Below are 16,949 nucleotides of genomic sequence, written 5' to 3'. Positions count from 1 at the left end.
TTATGTGTCTATGGTACTGAGGAAATCATTCTATGCTAAGCAACTTACAAACAAAGGTTTAGCATCTAAGTCCAAGAAGGTCATTGTTCCACTGTGTTTGGCAGTCATCAGAACTATTATTTAGTACAATTCCCCCCTTTAGTACATACCTAACCAGACACATCCAACAATTGGAATGACCACAGAGGTTTCTCACTAAAAGAACACAGGGCATAAATAACATGTCCTCTGCAAACCACCACAAAGCCGTGTTCCTGTATTCTGACTCCTGCAGACTGTTGAGGGGAGATCTCTGCCTGGCATACACAACATCGTCGGATCCCATCATGATGGATCCCCTGCATATCTGCAAATCAAACAGTATCAGAGATACCCATTCTAAAGACTTAAACCTTGCCTGTTATATAAATAGAATCTGCTGAAGAGAAAGGTATGTATCCCAAAGTCTACCCCTTATCTGGAATATCCATGTGAAGCAGAGTTCCTCCCTAACCCAAGTCAAGTGTAACTTAGAAAATTGGATCTGAAACAGAAAAATTCATCCCTTGTTTGGCACCTGCCTCTCTAATGGACACAAGCAGCCTGCAAATGTTTCATCTTCCAGTCCCCTGCTTGCATTTAGCAAGGGCACCAGGAATTTGTCAGAGATTTGGGATGCAAGGCTAGGCCACAATGGCCGTTACCTAATACACCTGTGCACCTGTGAATCTAATCTGACCACTGTCTGTTTTGGGGAAAAATACACCTGTGCACCTGTGAATCTAATCTGACCACTGTCTGTTTTGGGGAAAAAAGTTGTGGTTTACTTGTAATTGTAACAGCAGCAATGTCATGGATTTTAATAAACCATTGCTGAATTATACAGTTTATCTGAATGGTGACACACTGTTTTTTGTTGAAAGTGTGAGGACTTTAGGTATTACTATAATTAACATGTTTTCCTGTAAGGAGCATGCCTTTAATGTAAAATGTAAAGCAATAAGGCAGATGGGACTGATGTTTAAAGTTGTGGATTAAAGGGATTTGACCACTCTTTCTTATGTGTGTTTAAGACCATTATCCACCTGTGCCACAAGAAGAGTGACCCCCCCCCCTTTGTATGCATTGTTTGACTGCATTAAGTATTCTTGAAATGTTTCAGAGAAAATTCTCTAAACAAATTACATTTGTAAGAGAAGTTTCATATAGTAAACAACTGGTTAAAGTGATTCTATGTTGTTTAAGCTACCACTTCATAAGGAAAAATACATGATCCAATGAGGTCTCTTCTGACTGGTTTCAACCAGTGGGTTACTGAATCCAACTCAGATCTGAGACTGGCCATATCTCAAAGACTTTAGCTGCCTGAACTCCGCATACTCTATCCATAATGCTTTGCTCAACCTAGAGAAACCTAGATCTAGTTTGCCGCCATTCTTAGACAGCAGCTACAGTCGCTGTTCTGCTGGACTTTATCCTTTTTGGCTCTTTTTTGGAAAGTGCTTTTGCTCCCTTAGTCCTCTACCCTGTTTACAGTGTGTGTAAGATTTAGGCAATAGGTAGTTTTAGGTAGATTAGGTAGTGCAGGTTAGTTTTAGCATAGGGTTCAGACTTTTCCTACTTGAGTGTTTGTAGTGTTTATAGCATTAGTGTATTACTTTATAGATTACTGTTAGTGGTTGTTTCCATAGTAGCAGAGTAGTTAGTGTAATTATTTGTATTGTAGGAGTTCTTTACTTGTTTTGTGCCTGTAGGTTTTTGTTATAGATCTGAAGGGGTTCAAAAAGTGTGTGGAGTGTGGACATAAGTTGTCTTCGCATGACACTTATGATAAATGCATTTACTGTAGTGAGGTAATCCACCGGGAATCACATTGCCACATTTGTGAAAGGCTTCAGCTCTCTGGCCATTAATGAGAGGACAGCAAAGTTGGTGTTGAAGAGCATACTCCCTTTTTTGCGATTTTGCTTCTTCTAGCAAGGGAGACAAATCGGATCAAGGTCACAGGTATGGATCCCAAGGACACAAAGTCTGCTAAAGAGGCCATAAGTAGTCTGCTCTAGCTTCTACTTCAACTGCAGCATCTGATTCATGGGATCCAAAGGTCCAAGACCCCCCAGCAGTTTTGGCTTTGCTGTTGGCTCCAACATCTCCAAGCTGGTCACCTCCATGCCGATTTTGGGAAACAGCTTCTCCAATTTTGAGCATCCTTAGTACTTTTCTGTTCAAGAGGACTGCTTCTGGGCTACTCGAATGGAGTTCTTGCCAGAGTCCTTCCCTTCTCCACTTTGGATCTGATCAGTGGAGTCCCTGGATCTCAGACAGACCTCCAAAGACCCTTATGTGGCTTCATTGACTCATTCATCCAGGTCGATCAGCAGCCTAAAAGCTTCGTGCAGATGCAGTTAGGCCTTATTCCCTCAGCACCAGGCTCTCTCCTGCTGCTTCATTTCCGCCAGCTTGGTTTCTCCCTTGGGCCCTATGGATCCAAGGTATTTAGGGCCAGTTGTATTCCCTTCCTGTGGGTCAGAGCTGACAAATTGCCTGATCTTGTCTCTGGCTCCTGCCTTGATATCCTCCACTCTATCCATGTTGGAGACCAGCAGGCCTCGGGGCAGATGTGTTGAGGTGGGTGTCTCTGGGTCAAGTTCAATAGTCCTGGCTTCGGGGTCAATCTTTCCCTTTGGATCATCCACCATCAATTACATCTCAGTGTCATGTAAGGCCATGGCTCAGCTGTAGTCCAGAGCATGCTTGGATCCTTGAACACAAGGTCCTTCAGCTCCAGTCAGCCTGCTTCGGCTTTGGTTTTCAGCATCATTGAAAGGATGTTCTCCTATCAGAAGAGGGAATTGTTGATTATGACCGGTGCCCCACCTTCTCTTACATTGGTGTCTGTGACTGTTCCCCAGTCTGTTCCTGAATAGCCCACTCTTGTTGGCTCCATGTTTGCCACCCCCCAGGGCTGCTCCCCTTCTTACCTGTTGCCCCTGGAATATATGGAGTTGGAAGTCTTAGGTAAAAGGCGGTGTAAGAAGAAGCACCTAGACTTACCTGAGGAGTTCTCTCATGGAGGATACTGACCTCAAGGAAGGAGGGGGTCCCCCAAAAACACTCACAATGACTCTTCCTTTGGTAATCTTTTAGAGCTTCTACACCTCCATGAAGGTGGACCCCTGAAGCACCTCTCTGGAGAAGTCAGTATTTCTGGAGGTCTTTTTGGTGGACTCATCCAAATTCTGGGTGGTTCCTCCTTCCAGATGTACAATTGATCTGGTATCTCTGAGAGCATGGAAGGAGCCCATATGGTGGAACTGATTCCCAAGAAGTCTGATAAGATAATTTCCCCTCCTAAATACCCGATACACTGTTTTAAGGGTCCAGCCATGGATGATATTGTGGTGGTGGCAGCCACCAAGAAAGACATATCGGAACGGAGCTCCTCAGTCCATCCCCCAAAAGAGAATCTCATGGCATTGGTATATTTAAGGAAGCACTGTTATACCTCAGCTACATTAGCAATGAGGGTGATAAATTATTTAGCCCACTTGATCAAGCTTCAGGGGGACATCATATTGGAATTGTCAAGGGTTGAAGACTCAGCAGGCTCAGTTGTCCACTTTCCACTCTACAGATAATGTTTCCATGAGGTTACTGTCCAATGCGGGTGATGGAATGTCCAAAGCCACTGGCACCAGTATTGCCATGCATCGCCATGTTTGGATGAGGTTGTGTAACTTTGTGAACTGTTTCAAGGTATCCTTTATTAATGCCCCATTTGAAGGTTCCTCACAGTTTGGGCCAAAAGTTAAAAAACACTTTGACCAGGAGTTAGCAAGATGGAAAGATGTCATCTACCATTGGTGTATGTTTCGCTACCCCTCAGTGGTCCTTCTCCTGGAACCAATGGGGGAAAAATGTATTTTCTTTAGGAAGTCGCAACAGATTTTTCAAGACACTCACCTGAGGTTCCCCCCATGGTGAGGCATAACCACAATGGTCACCTCATGAAGAGTTTCCCAACTTTCCTGCTCTTGCGGCATTTGGGGGTCATTTGGTTCTACACCTGACAGCTTGGGAGATCATCACCTCAGACGTGTGGGTATTAAGAGCCATATCCAAAGGTTATTCGATTGCATTTTAAAAATTTCAAATTTAAATCCCTCATATCTCCCAGATATTACAAACTGTCAAAGACAGGAAGCAGCCATGGAGATTTAGAAGCTGCTGAGAAATTGGGTCATCCAAGAGGTCTCACCAGACTGTCAAGGATTTGGATTCTACTCAAGATTCTTTTTGGCTCCAAAGAAGAACAAGGACCTCGGGTCAATACTGGATTTGAATAAGCTCAATCCCTTTGTAAAACAGAATTCTGGATGGTCACGATGCATATTACCTCTCTCAGGAAGAATGACTGAATGTGTTCGATTTACCTCAAGGACACCTACCATCATATAAAGAAAGAGGTGCATTACAGGAGGTTTCTGCACTTCCTGCTGAAAGCCGATCATTATCATTTCAGAGGGCTGCCATCTGGTTTCACCACTCCCTCAGTTGTTCACCAACTGCATGACAGTCATTGCAGCCTGGCTCAGGCTGCAGGGGTTTCAGGTCTTTCCTTATTTGGATGATTGGCTCCAATGCACTCCCACAAGAGTGTCCTTAGTCAGGGCCAGGGACACCTTACTCCAGCTGTGCACTTCATTGGGGATCATGGTCAATTTCCAGAAGTCAAGTCTCCATCTAGCTGAGTTACTAGAATTCACAGTTTGCCACTTGGACACTGTTTTTCAGATTGTAAAGCTTCCAATGTCCAGAATTTCAAGTCTTCAGTTTAAGGCAATCTTTTTGCTTTCTTATAAAAAGCCTCCAGTCTCTCTTCTTCTGAAACTGTTGGGGCACATGACTGGTTTCCATTGGTCAGTCCCACTAGCCAGGTATCACACGAGAGCTCTGTAATGGACTATGATAGCAGAATGTCTAATGTAACACATCCAATGTATTTTCCCATAATTCTGATGTATGTTGAGATCAGGTCAGGTGGTGGCTGGAGTCTCCCTCTGTATCCAGCGGGAGACCATTTGTTTCCCCACCCCCTCTGGGCACAGTCACAATGGACACTTCCTTTTTAGGGTGAGGGGCATTTCTAAGGAAGGACACTTCAAGGGACATTGTGGTCTTCCAAGACTAATCTTCAAATCAATGTCTTTGACATGAGGGCTGTCCTCCTGGAATTGCAGGCTTTTCAGAACATTCTCCATAATCGTGTGATCTCAGTACAGGCAGACAATATGTCAGTAATTTGGTATCTGAACAAGCAAGGGGGAACACAAACTTACCCTCTTTGTGTGGAGGCCACAAGGGTCTGGCAGTAGGAAATTCCATCTCAGTAGTTTGATTGCAATGCATATCTCAGTGAGGTCCAGCATTTTGGCAAACAGATTGAACAGGAACATTCTCATTCCTCAGGAGTGGTCCCTGAGTCCGAGAGTTGCTGTTCAGATCTTTTGGCACTGGGGCACACCTCTTTGCATCCATGTCCAACAACAAGTCTGACAGATATTGCACCTTAGTGCCTTCTCAGGGGCAGTCACATAGGATGCTCTTTTGTATTTTTGGCAACCTGCTGCAGAGCAACTACAATCCTCACAGCCCACTTTGGTCTCATCAGGTTTGGTTCCCCTTTCTTTGGCCTCTTCTGAGGCACCTTTCTTGGGCGCTGGATCCCTTTCTGGATCTCATCTCCCATCTCAGTGGTCTGGATCCTCCCAATCTCCAGAGTCTAAAGCTAACTGCATGGTTTCCCTAGTCTCCCTGTTGGTCAGAAATCCCAAGCTTTTCAACAGTGTGACACATATCTTGCCTCCTCACAGAAGTTGTCTACACTTAACGTGTACACTAGCAAGTGAAAGCACTGTGCTGTTTGGGCTGATTGTCAAGGTTTTGATCCTTTTTCGGTCCCCTTGGAGGCAGTTCTAGATTTTTTTGCAGGTTTATTTAATGCTGGTTTTAGTTTTTCTACAATTTAAGTGCAATTGGTGGTTGTTTCCATTTTCCATAATAGCAGAGATAATGTGTCTCTGGCTAGTCTGAAGACCTTAAGGGTACATTTTTACTTTAGCCTCCTTTTCAAGACCCTGTTCCACCATGAGATTTGCCTTTCATGTTGCAGGTGCTTGCAGGTCATCCATTTGGACTTTTTGCTACCATCAATTAGAAGCTTTTATCTTGAAAAATGTTTTTGGTAGCTGTCACTTCTGCCAGATGTGTGTCTGAGTCGCAAGCCCTCTTTTCTGTACCACTATATTTAGTTTACCTTAAGGATAGGATGCCTCTTCATCCAGATCCCTCTTTTCTCCCCAAGGTGGCTACACAGAATTAGTTTGAATCAAGCCATTCACTTTCATGTGTTTTTTCTGATTTCTGCAGTAAAGGTGAATATTTGTTGGATTCATGATGGTGGTTTTGTTGAACGCAAATTAACCGAAATTAGTTTGCTGAAACTGCCTTCAGAGAACACTGAAACAATTTTTTTGCAAGGGGGGTGGAGCTCCCCTGCACTCCCATATGGGAGGACACCCTATACACAGACCCAGAATTATATATACCAACTCTGAGGTCATACAGCAGTGGACAAAAAGGCAATCTCCACTTTCATCAAAGGCGGTTTCAATGAACTGGGTTTGGCTTCTTTGTGTTTGCTGAAATCACAGTCAATGATGTGACATGCTGCCATATTTGTTACATTGCCTTGATATGCGTACGCAATTAAGATTTTATCTAGACAGGATGAAGTCTTTCAGGAAGTCTAAACAATTGTTTGTCTTCTTTTCTACGTCTCATCTGGGCAAGTTTGTTTCTAAGGTTACACTGTCTAAGTTGCTGTCATTTTTAATTGCTTTTGCGTATAGTTTGAAGGGAAAAGCCCTTGCATCATAAACCGAATGATCATTCTGCCACAGCTATGGCTACTTCCACTCCTTTTTTTCTCTAGAGCTTCATTGGATGCTTTGTGTGCTGCTGCTACTTGAGTGGGCCTCCATACCTTTGTGTCCCACCATAAGCTGAATATTCAGCCAAGATCTGGGGCTTCCATCATTTCTACTGTATTGCAGAATATCTTTCCATAGAACCTCCCAGGGCATTATGTGGTTGGGGAAGAGCCAACATCGGGTATGAAAGTTATGCTTTTACCATAACAATAGATGTGTGTTGTCTTTCTCCATCTGGTTCAACCCTCTCTGCTCTTCCTCCGCCTTTTTGGCAAGTCCTTTTCATAAGATGACCGACTCAGGGATGTTGCTTTACCTTGTTGGTGGAACCTTGGTGTCATTTTTTTAGGGTGGTGATTTGACAGTTGATGAAGACAGGGGCAAACTCAATCTTAGCTTCTGTAGGTTGAGTGAGGCATTATGGCTAGAGGAGGCAAAACTCGACCATGTGAAGTCTTTGAGATAAGGCCAGTCTCAAATCTGAATCAGATCCAGTAACCCATACATTGAACAAGATGGAGAAAGACAACATGGATCTCAATGATTCGGTGCTTGTGTATGTCGTTTACCATTTGTTTTTTATGCTGTTAGCCTATACATAAAAGTGGATTTTAATACCTGTACATAATGATTGTACTGTTAATGTCTTTTAGTGTGCTTCTCTTCAAATTTCATGTTCATCTTTATGCTGTTTCAAAACCACTGTATGTAACTGCTGTGCATGTGTCCTACTTTACTGAAAACTACTGTAAATATTTAGTTAGTCGTTTGAGTAATGAGTTTAGTTTATTTACTAACACAGTTGTACATGTACTTGCCTTTGGTCCGGAAAAGGGTCCTCATTTTACTCCAGTACTGTCAGTTAACTATCTAATAAACGAACAAAAACATTTCATGCAAAAGCAGTAGAACATCATGGTACACACGTTACCCCTCAGAGTACTCTAGTTTCTGTTGCAGGTGTGTTTCCAGTTGTGAAGCAGCAGATGTATGAAAGGTTCCTTTGCCTGCAGAAGTTTATAAGTAATATTGCTGTAAAAATCCATGTTGTTACAATAATGAGTTGTATAAATGAGTTGTATGCAGTGACACTAGATGTGATATGTTTTGCAGCTTGGTAGACGCATATCAATACAGCTGCAGAGATTTCTGTCTACATTTATAAATGTGGTATATAATAATCAGACGCCTGGTAAATCCAGTTGATATATAAACACATATTCTGTAAAAGAGTGACATTCTTTTTATATTTGGTCATGAACTGCAAGATGAAAACAGAGGTAATTGTAATACAAGATTTTGGGACCCTAATGCTGCAGATTGACCATCAGTTGCTTGGTGCCCCTCTTATCATCCCCAGCCTCTGCTCCCAGTACATCCCCCCCCCCCCCAGTTGGGGTCTGCCAACTCCCAGGATGGTGTATCAGAGTGAGAGTGATATATGCAACAGTCAGAGCTGGAGAAGAACAAAGCCACCTCATAGACATTCGGCTTTTCCTGGTTAGGGGTCGCCACAGTGGAACTCCTGTCCGCTCATGATTGGCAGTGGATTTTTATGGTGCCGAGTTGCCAGCCCGCTGCACAACCTTCAATGAAGGCATGCCCATTCACGCTCACACCTACCTGCATGTCTTTAATGTCACAGGACCATGAGGAGGACATGCAGACTCCACACAGAATGCGCTCCAGACGAGAATCAAACGGGAGAACCTCTTGCTGTGAGGCAACAACGCTAACTGCTGCACCACCCTGGCTAGAAGAACAAAGCCACCTACAGCCTAATATACACCACTTGTGCCAAAGTGTTGTTGATATATGCCCTAACCAACCACCTGGCATGCTAGACTACAAAGTGTAGGTAAGCATGCACTGTGCTGTGTGGGATCTGCTGTTCACATATGTTGTGCCATATCCCTCAGTACTTGCTCATGTACCTCAGCAACCATCTTTCTCATCACATATGCAGTATCAGTACTAGAGTACTTAATCTAGGCATCCTCCCAGTACACACCTGTACTTCCCATTTGAAAGAAGTGACCAGGAATTACTTTATCATATCCCCCTCCACCATTGCTCTTCCAATGCCATGGATCTGACTTATTCCAAGATGTTGGGAAGTGATGCATCATGGCAGATACTGTAGAATGTAGCAAGAATTCAGGCAGAATGACTTTGATGACATTTACTGTTGATTAATAACCATGTACAGCAAGTAACTAAAATGGAGTTTAATTTTTGAATACCTAACCATATGTACAGGAAGTAAGTAAAATTGAGTTTAATTTTTGAATACTGAGTATCATGTAACTTACCTTAGAAATAATCTGCTTCCTAATGTATGTTTTATTGTGGCCTTATGTAAAACTGTTTGACATAATAGCATTTTTTTTCTTCTTCTCAGAATACATGACACCACTGAAGTGTGTTACCTCAATATTACTAATCGTCTCATGTGGTCTCCAGTACTGATAAATGTTAGTCTGTTCACATCCCTGTGTCAGTACTTTGATGAGGATGAAAAGAAGTGGAAAACTGAGGGAATAGTACCAACTGAAGGTACCACACGTGATAAAGCTGTCTGTTTGACACAACATTTAACTGCCTTTGGAGCTAGTTTATTTGTTCCACCAGGTCGTGTCCAATTCATATTTCCGGTAAGTTAACTAGAAAGACTTCTCAAAATTCACTGCTTTTGGATATTTTTAAGCATTTTACTGACTAATGAATTTTTCACCCCAGTGTCTTTGCTAAGGTTATTGTAACCCGCAGTCAGTAAATGTTGCACACATCTTTTTTTATAGGGAAAACTGACTCAAATAAATGTCTAATTATGCTAATGTGTTGGTTTTTATTAGGCTTACAGGTGCAGTTTTCAGAAGTGCTTGAATTATTGGCAATGAATTTCTTCACAAGTCGCTTTCAACACATCCCTGGAGACAAGATTAAGTACATACAGGAATATTGGAGGGGGGGTACAAGAAATAATTTGCTGCTGAGCTTAGTGTATGCGCAGCTCTGAGGGTGTGAGATGTAACCTGTAACAAAAGAGCTACACTTTCTACATATTGCTGTTTTACAAGATAGTGACATATTTATCTAGCATATTCCTTTCTCCTGAATAAGCTAACCATGTCAGATCAGAAGGAATCCAGTCTCCATTTGCTGAAGAATGGTGCAATAGGTTTGCAGCTTTTTAGAAAATATTACTTTTCCAGCTTTAGGCAATTAGAAAGATAAAACAATGTCCCCACACTGACATTTAAATTAGAAATGTAAGCAGAGATGCCAGTAGCATTGTAATAATGCAGGAAATTATGTTATTATGCATTAAAATTAAACACGCTTATAACATTGTTATTCTGTAGTAGCAATGTTTCACCATTTCTGCTGCATTATTTAATAATTGTTGTAGTTTAACAACCTGAAAGGAAGAATAGGAAGATTACAAATTACAATGATAAACATTTGTGCAAATGTGCCAGTACATATTACCTATCTCAATATAAACATGCCAAATCATAGAGTAGAAAACTGAGGACTGATCAACAAAGAAAACCTTTCCAACCCTTTTAATGCCCTATGCTTGTTGCGCAAGGGTGAAAAGTACAGTTGTATAAGTTGAACTTGCCATAACGGTAGATGTTCAAATGATCACTGCTACAGTAGCCTTAGCTGTATGAGTTATTTCCTTGAAAGGATATAATGGCTGGCCAGCTTCTAAAGCTTCATGGCATCTTCTATGTGCCCAAACTATCAAACAGCCTGAGCTGCGCTGACTAAAAGACAAGTTTAGGCACATAGCCCTTCAGAGCTTTCCTCCCAGCAGAGAGAGAGAGAGGCTGAACCCTGAAAGGACAATGCTAGGAATAACAAAAATAAATGTCCACACTATGGCATAAAATAACGTACCAATAAACAAGGGGGGGTGGAGGGAGGAAATGGCAAATGCAACATGAATCATTCAAACATCTACTGTTTTGGTAAATTCATCTCACACAACTGTACTATGTTCTTCACACTGGTCGTTGTTGCAGTAAGCCATAGCTATATGGGTGTATTACCATAACTAACTATATTTGGGAGGAGGAAGGAGAAACGTCCAGGAGCCACTAGATGAGAGTCCTAGCAAAACATGATCTAGACCTACTGAAGGAATCCAGTTTATAGTGCTTTGTAAAAGCATAAACAAAGGACCAAGTAGCAGCTTCTAGAATACGTCTAGAGCCCAACTCTTTCAAAAAAGCCATAGATGAAGCTAAGGCCCTGGTAGAGTAGGCCTTGGCCCTGCCTGGAATAGATTTGTTATGGTGAGTATAATAAAAGGTAATAGTCTAAGACAACCATTTGGAAAGAGTCTATTTTGATGCAGATTTGTCTCTTCTTCTTACATTCACAAGAAATGAACAATTGATCTGAAGATCTGAAAGATTTAGTTCTAGCAAGATAGTACCTGAGTTGTCTATGGACATCCAAGGTATGGAGTATGCTTTCTCCCTTATTTTTAGGTTTAGGAAAGAAAATGGAGAGATGGATAGTTTGGCTTAAACTAAACTCAGATACCACTTTAGAGGTAAAAGAAGGATTAGTTCTCAAAGAAACCCTCTCCCTATGGAAAATGAGGTAGGGTTGACTCACTGTAAGGGTTTGCAACTCAGATATTCTTACATAGGTCAGAACAATCAGTAAAACTGTTTTCCATGTTAAGAACTTCAATCAGCCAGATTAGTTGGTTCAAATGGAGCAAGTGTTAGCTAAGATCCCAAGGAGAGGACACTGGTTTACTTGGAGGCCTCTTATGCAAAACCCATTTCTAGAACATTTTGAGACGAGACTCCTTTGAAAGAGGAGGATCCATGGGCAGACAGGCTGAAATGGCCAATAAATGAACTAAGCTACAGGAATAAGAAAGGCCATAGGACATAACTCATACAAATATTGTAAAACCAGTAAACAGCTAACCCTGAATGGGTGTTGGTTATGTTGTTTGCACCAACTAAAAAACACTTTCCATTTGTTAAAATATGATTTTTTAGTAGCAGGCTTGCTTGCCTCTACTAGTACCTACTGCAAATAACAGGTTCCTAAAAGGAATGAAGACCTTATCATCGAGGCAGTCAATTGAAAAATGATTGATGTCGGGCTGTACCAGAAGCCTCTGTTCTTGTTTGAGTAGATCCATTCTGTGGGAAGTTTGTCTTAATCGCCCTTGGCCATTTCCAAAAGAAGGGAGAACTATGGTTGCCTGAGCCAGAAGGGAGTCACCAAAGTGATTGTGAATCTTCAGAAGTACCGTGGATGTTAGCTGAAAGGGTTGAAAAGTATACAGGAACATTCCTGTCCAAGGAAAACAAAAGGCATCTATCTTCCAGGTCTTCTTGCATAGAGTCCTAGAACAGAATTTTACCAGTTGATTGTTCAGAGAAGAGGCAAAGAGGTCTACTTGAGGAACTCCCACAGATGGATCAAATTTTGAAGGACCCCCTCTTTTTAGTCTCCATTTGTGAGGATCTGCCCTAGTCCTGCTCAGCCTATCTGCCACACAGTTTTGCTCTGACGGAATGTAGGATGCCTGTAGAGTGAGATTGCGCTGTAAAGCTACAACCCAACTAACATGGCTAGTCGGCAAAGGGGGTATGACCTGGTTCCCCCTTGCTTGTTGATGTAAACATGACTGTGCTGTTGTCTTTAACCAGAGACCAAAGATGGTTCAGGTGGTGGAGTGCCTTGATCAGGGCAAGCATCTCCTTGATGTTTATGTGCTTGTGTCTGTCCTTGGCGTCTCACACCCCCAGAACTTTCATCCCTCCAGAAAATGTGCTCCAAGCAAAGTCCAAAGCATCTGTGGTGACTGACTGCTATGTATCAGGGTGTCGGGAAGGGTAGACCTAGATTTAAGGATATCTGCTGTCTCTGCCAAAAACAAATTCTCTTTTGACAACCTCAATACTGGGTTCTGAAAAGACAAAAGAGTGGTGATGCTGGGATCACACAGATTTCAGATTCCGCTGTGTCTTTCTCATCTGGAGTCTTGCCAAGGTTATCATGAGTATCATAGATGCCATGATATCCAGAATCCTAAGGTATTCCTTCTCAGTGACAGAAGTCTGAGTGGAAAACCTTAGACACAGATCTAAATAAAGATCTATTTTTCCTTTGGAAGAAAGGGTTTTTGAACTGAGGTGCCTAGATGCCCAGGAACACAATTCTGTGTGAGAGAGTCAAGAAAGTCCTTTGAATGCTCACTTGGAATCCCAGCTTTTGCAAGAGATCTCTCACCTAGGACAGTGAAATCTCTGACATTTTGAAAAATAAAGTCATCTAAATATGAAAAAATTTAGTTATCCTGTAGCCTTCAATGAGCTATAACTGGACATAGACACTTTGTGAACACTCTTAGTGTAGTGGATAGTCAAAAGGATAAGACACAGAACTGTTAATCTGATCCAGACACACAAAACTATAATAAACAGCTGAAGTCTGGCTGAATTAGGGATGTGATGATAAGCACCTTTTAAGTCTAGTGTTACCTCAAAACTTGAAAGAGGAAGAAGAGATAGCAGGTTGTGAAGTGACATCATTTTGAATGTGGGCACTGCCACAAAAAGGTTTAGGAAAGAAAGATCCATAGCTGGTATCCAAGCATTTTTGTTCTTTGGCACTAGGAACATCCTTGAGTAAAACCCCTTCCCACCTTAGAAGGAGGAACTGGTTCTATCACTCCTTGGGGCAGCAAGAGGTGAAAACAAAAGAGTCCGATTCTGCAGGATAAGGAATGACACCCTGTAAAGGAGTAATTTCCTCCCACTGCTATCCATAACTGTAATGAATGATTTTGAGAACCCATTTGTCTGAAACAATCTGTTGCCAAGTAGAAAAATTGAGATTCTGACTTTCTGGGAAAAAAAAGTGGCCAGGGTGGGGGGGGGGGGGGTGGTGTCACAAAGTCTCTTAAACAGTCTTTCAGACTTGTTGGACTGTCCTTGGTTTTTCGAGGTTTGAGACATCTTTTGGAACCTCTTTCCACTTCTTAAATGTTTGTTTACCTGAATTATGTTGAAGATGTTTATTCTGTTTTTACCAAAATGGGACTGAAGAAAGAAAATCCCTTGGACAATTTGGAAAAAGAGGGCTGAAAAATCTTAGAAATTCCCTGGATCTGCTTGTCTCTTTCTTCTCACTTTTTGATCACCTCTGCAGCAAAGGTGCCAAACACTAAATCTTTATCCAAGGGAGAATTTAAAATTTCATTTGTACATCATCTGGGAGGTTCTGAGAATCTAGCCAAGCAAACATCCTTAAAACAGTACCACTGACCATATCCCTGGAAGAAATATCAATATAGTCATTAACACACTGCAAATAATGAGTAGTGACCTGTACAGTAGAAGAAACTTGGATATTTAAAGCAGATTTTTAATCAGAAGTAGAAACTGTAGATAAAACATTCCTCAAACTTTCACAATATGTCAGAACAAACTTTAACATATAAGCATGACATTTTAAAATTCTGAAAATCAAAGTAGCAGAAGTATATACTTTTTTCCCCATACCTACCAATAATTTCCCCATCCTTGTTAGAAAGAGTAGGATGCTGGGTAATGTTTGGGAATAGTGTATAAACATTTTAAAGACTGAGGAACTTTATACATCCTTTCTGCCTTTTTAGGGACAGCTGGAAAGTTACAGGCAGTAAGAAACACATCCTCTAAAGCAGACAGGAAAGGAGGAATTGGTTTAGGTTCTGGAAAATCCTTCTGTAACACCTCATAGTATTTTCTGAGGAACTAAGAAACCTCAGTGTTCTCCCACTGAAAACACTGGGACATTCTAGGAACCCCTGCAGGCAGAATCAGAAACTAAGCACTCTTCTAAATCTGAATCACAAATCTGAATCCTTCGCTGCATCTTCCTGTTCAGAATCTTCAATCTCTTCTGGAAAAGGGGCATCCCTCTTACTTTTACCAGAAACTAGTCTACAGGAAGGATCAGTAGTCTGAATTAAACTGTGAGCCAGTCCCAGTAAACTATTCCTATCCAAAGAAATTTGAGGAGCGATAGATACATCCTTGGTCTTCTGTTTCTTACTGACAGGAAAAATGGGGCCAGTCATGTTACTAACGGCAGTAGCTGCTTCCCTAGGGATGGCACAGCATTCTGACACAACAGGGAAACCTTCCCTGTTTCCATTTCCCAGGACTGACAAGACTGGCTCTCCCTTGCCTACTGAGGGTTCTCCAACAGCTGAAGAGGATGTGGCAAACCCCTGGTCCATAGTGGCCGTAGGTGCTTCACCAGAGAGATCCAAGGTAATAGATGAGTGAGTGGTCTGAGGTACAACAAATAGCCACAGCGGAGTTACCCACCTGCGGCTGAGGGAAATTGCTAGCCTTCTGTGGAGGCAAAGGCTGTTAACTTAGATTTTTCTTTTTGTGACTGGAAGAAGAATTAACCAATCTGTTTCACAGTCAAGACAAAAATGGTGTCTCTTTCCCAGGGAAGACAAGTAGTAAATCCCGGTAAAACTAACAGGACACCAAAGTTAATTTTTTGACAGAATAAAACACAATAAAAAGCACTTTCAAACACTTTGGCATCCCCACAGTGGGAAAATAAATACAATTGTTCACAGAAGATATGATATCAGTTAATTTACACTACTTTTAAACTTACAGAAAAACAAGTGCTCCATTTGAAAGTATGTTACAGTCTCGAGACAGTCCATTAAAACGCAACACTCCTAGCTTTAAAATTCCTGAAGGGGAAAGTAGTAAAACATCAGTAAATATAAGAAAATGGAAGTTTTTGTTCCCCAAAGGGAACTTATCTGCCAAGCAAAAGAAAGCAGAAGCCGACTGTTAATCCTTGAAAGCCACAGAGGAGCATTCTGTTCAGCGTCAGGAAAGTTCTGAAGGGCTTTGCATTCATATTTGTCTTTTAATCAGTCCGGCTTGAGCTGCTTGATAGTTTGAGCATCTGGAAGATGCCCTGGAGCTTTGGAAGCTGGCTGGATGTTATATCCTTGGCAGGATATAACTCATGTAGCTAAGGCTACGGCAGCAGTGATCAACATGAAGAACATCAGTCCCTTTATCTTTTGAGTAATGATTTTGTTGTATCATAAATGCATATATGTTATGAGCATCGTGTTCATTTAAAGTTTACACAATGTGTATGTCTGCTGTTTCTGTATTTATAAGTTTCATATTTAGGTTTAGTGACTTCCCTGCACCAAACCATTTGACAATTCATTTCTGAAATAGTGTTTAATGGTGCAGCGTTTTACCTAGTTTATGATGTCATATACTGAATAAGTAAAGAATTCTAATGCATTGATAACATTGATATGTTTGCACTGTTGAACTGCTAGATTGGTGTGCTGAGGCATGTAGTCAGTACCTGTGTGTCTCACACCTCCCAAAGTGTGCATAAAGATTGTCTGATGCATTTCTCTAGTATGTTTTATTTGCACTTATGAGACAAGAAAGAAGCAGCCAGATTCATAAATCGTCATTGCATCATGTGTTCATAGGTTCATAGGTTGATACTAGGCTATCTCCCCTAGGGCATTTACAAGCCTAGCCAGAGTGTGTTTGGCTTTTGCCACCCTTCTTAGATTAGTTGACTGTGCCTCTGTATAGTAGGTCACAGAAGATAGCCCATTTAAGGTTAGTTTACCGTGCCTCTGTCTAGCAGTGACACAGAAGAGATCCCAGGGGTAAATTTACGATCTCCCATCCAAACGTCAAGATTCTTCTTGAAGAGGGTCATTGAGGGGCTCTGTCTGACATGGATTGGGATTTTGTTCCAGAGTGAGGGGAGCCTCTGGGATATGAATCTGTCCCTCCAGCATGTTCTATTTATTTCTGTGCTGTGGTTTAAGTCACTGGAGCGTGTAGTTCTGATGGATTTGAATTTCTTGAGGTGGAGCATGTCCATTAATTCTGGGTTGGACATGGCTTTATACGTCAGGCACAGATC

The 16,949-nt window shown here is 41.7% G+C and overlaps 1 protein-coding gene across 1 annotated transcript in view; it reads left to right on the top strand.

Annotated features, from left to right (window-relative positions):
- Positions 1 to 16,949, top strand: part of PKD1 (polycystin 1, transient receptor potential channel interacting) — a 2,476,043-nt gene that overhangs the window by 1,400,956 nt on the left and 1,058,138 nt on the right. Inside the window, exon 26 of the mRNA XM_044088902.1 lies at positions 9,373 to 9,625. Coding sequence (XP_043944837.1) covers positions 9,373 to 9,625 — 253 coding nt within the window. The remainder of the gene's footprint in view (positions 1 to 9,372; positions 9,626 to 16,949) is intronic.

This window comes from Protopterus annectens, chromosome 12.part0 (genome assembly GCF_019279795.1).
Source record: "Protopterus annectens isolate FY-2018-M chromosome 12.part0, PAN1.0, whole genome shotgun sequence".
Lineage (NCBI taxonomy): Eukaryota > Metazoa > Chordata > Ceratodontiformes > Protopteridae > Protopterus > Protopterus annectens.
The sequence above is the reverse complement of the archived record's forward strand: the minus strand, read 5'-3'. Positions and strand labels throughout refer to the sequence as shown.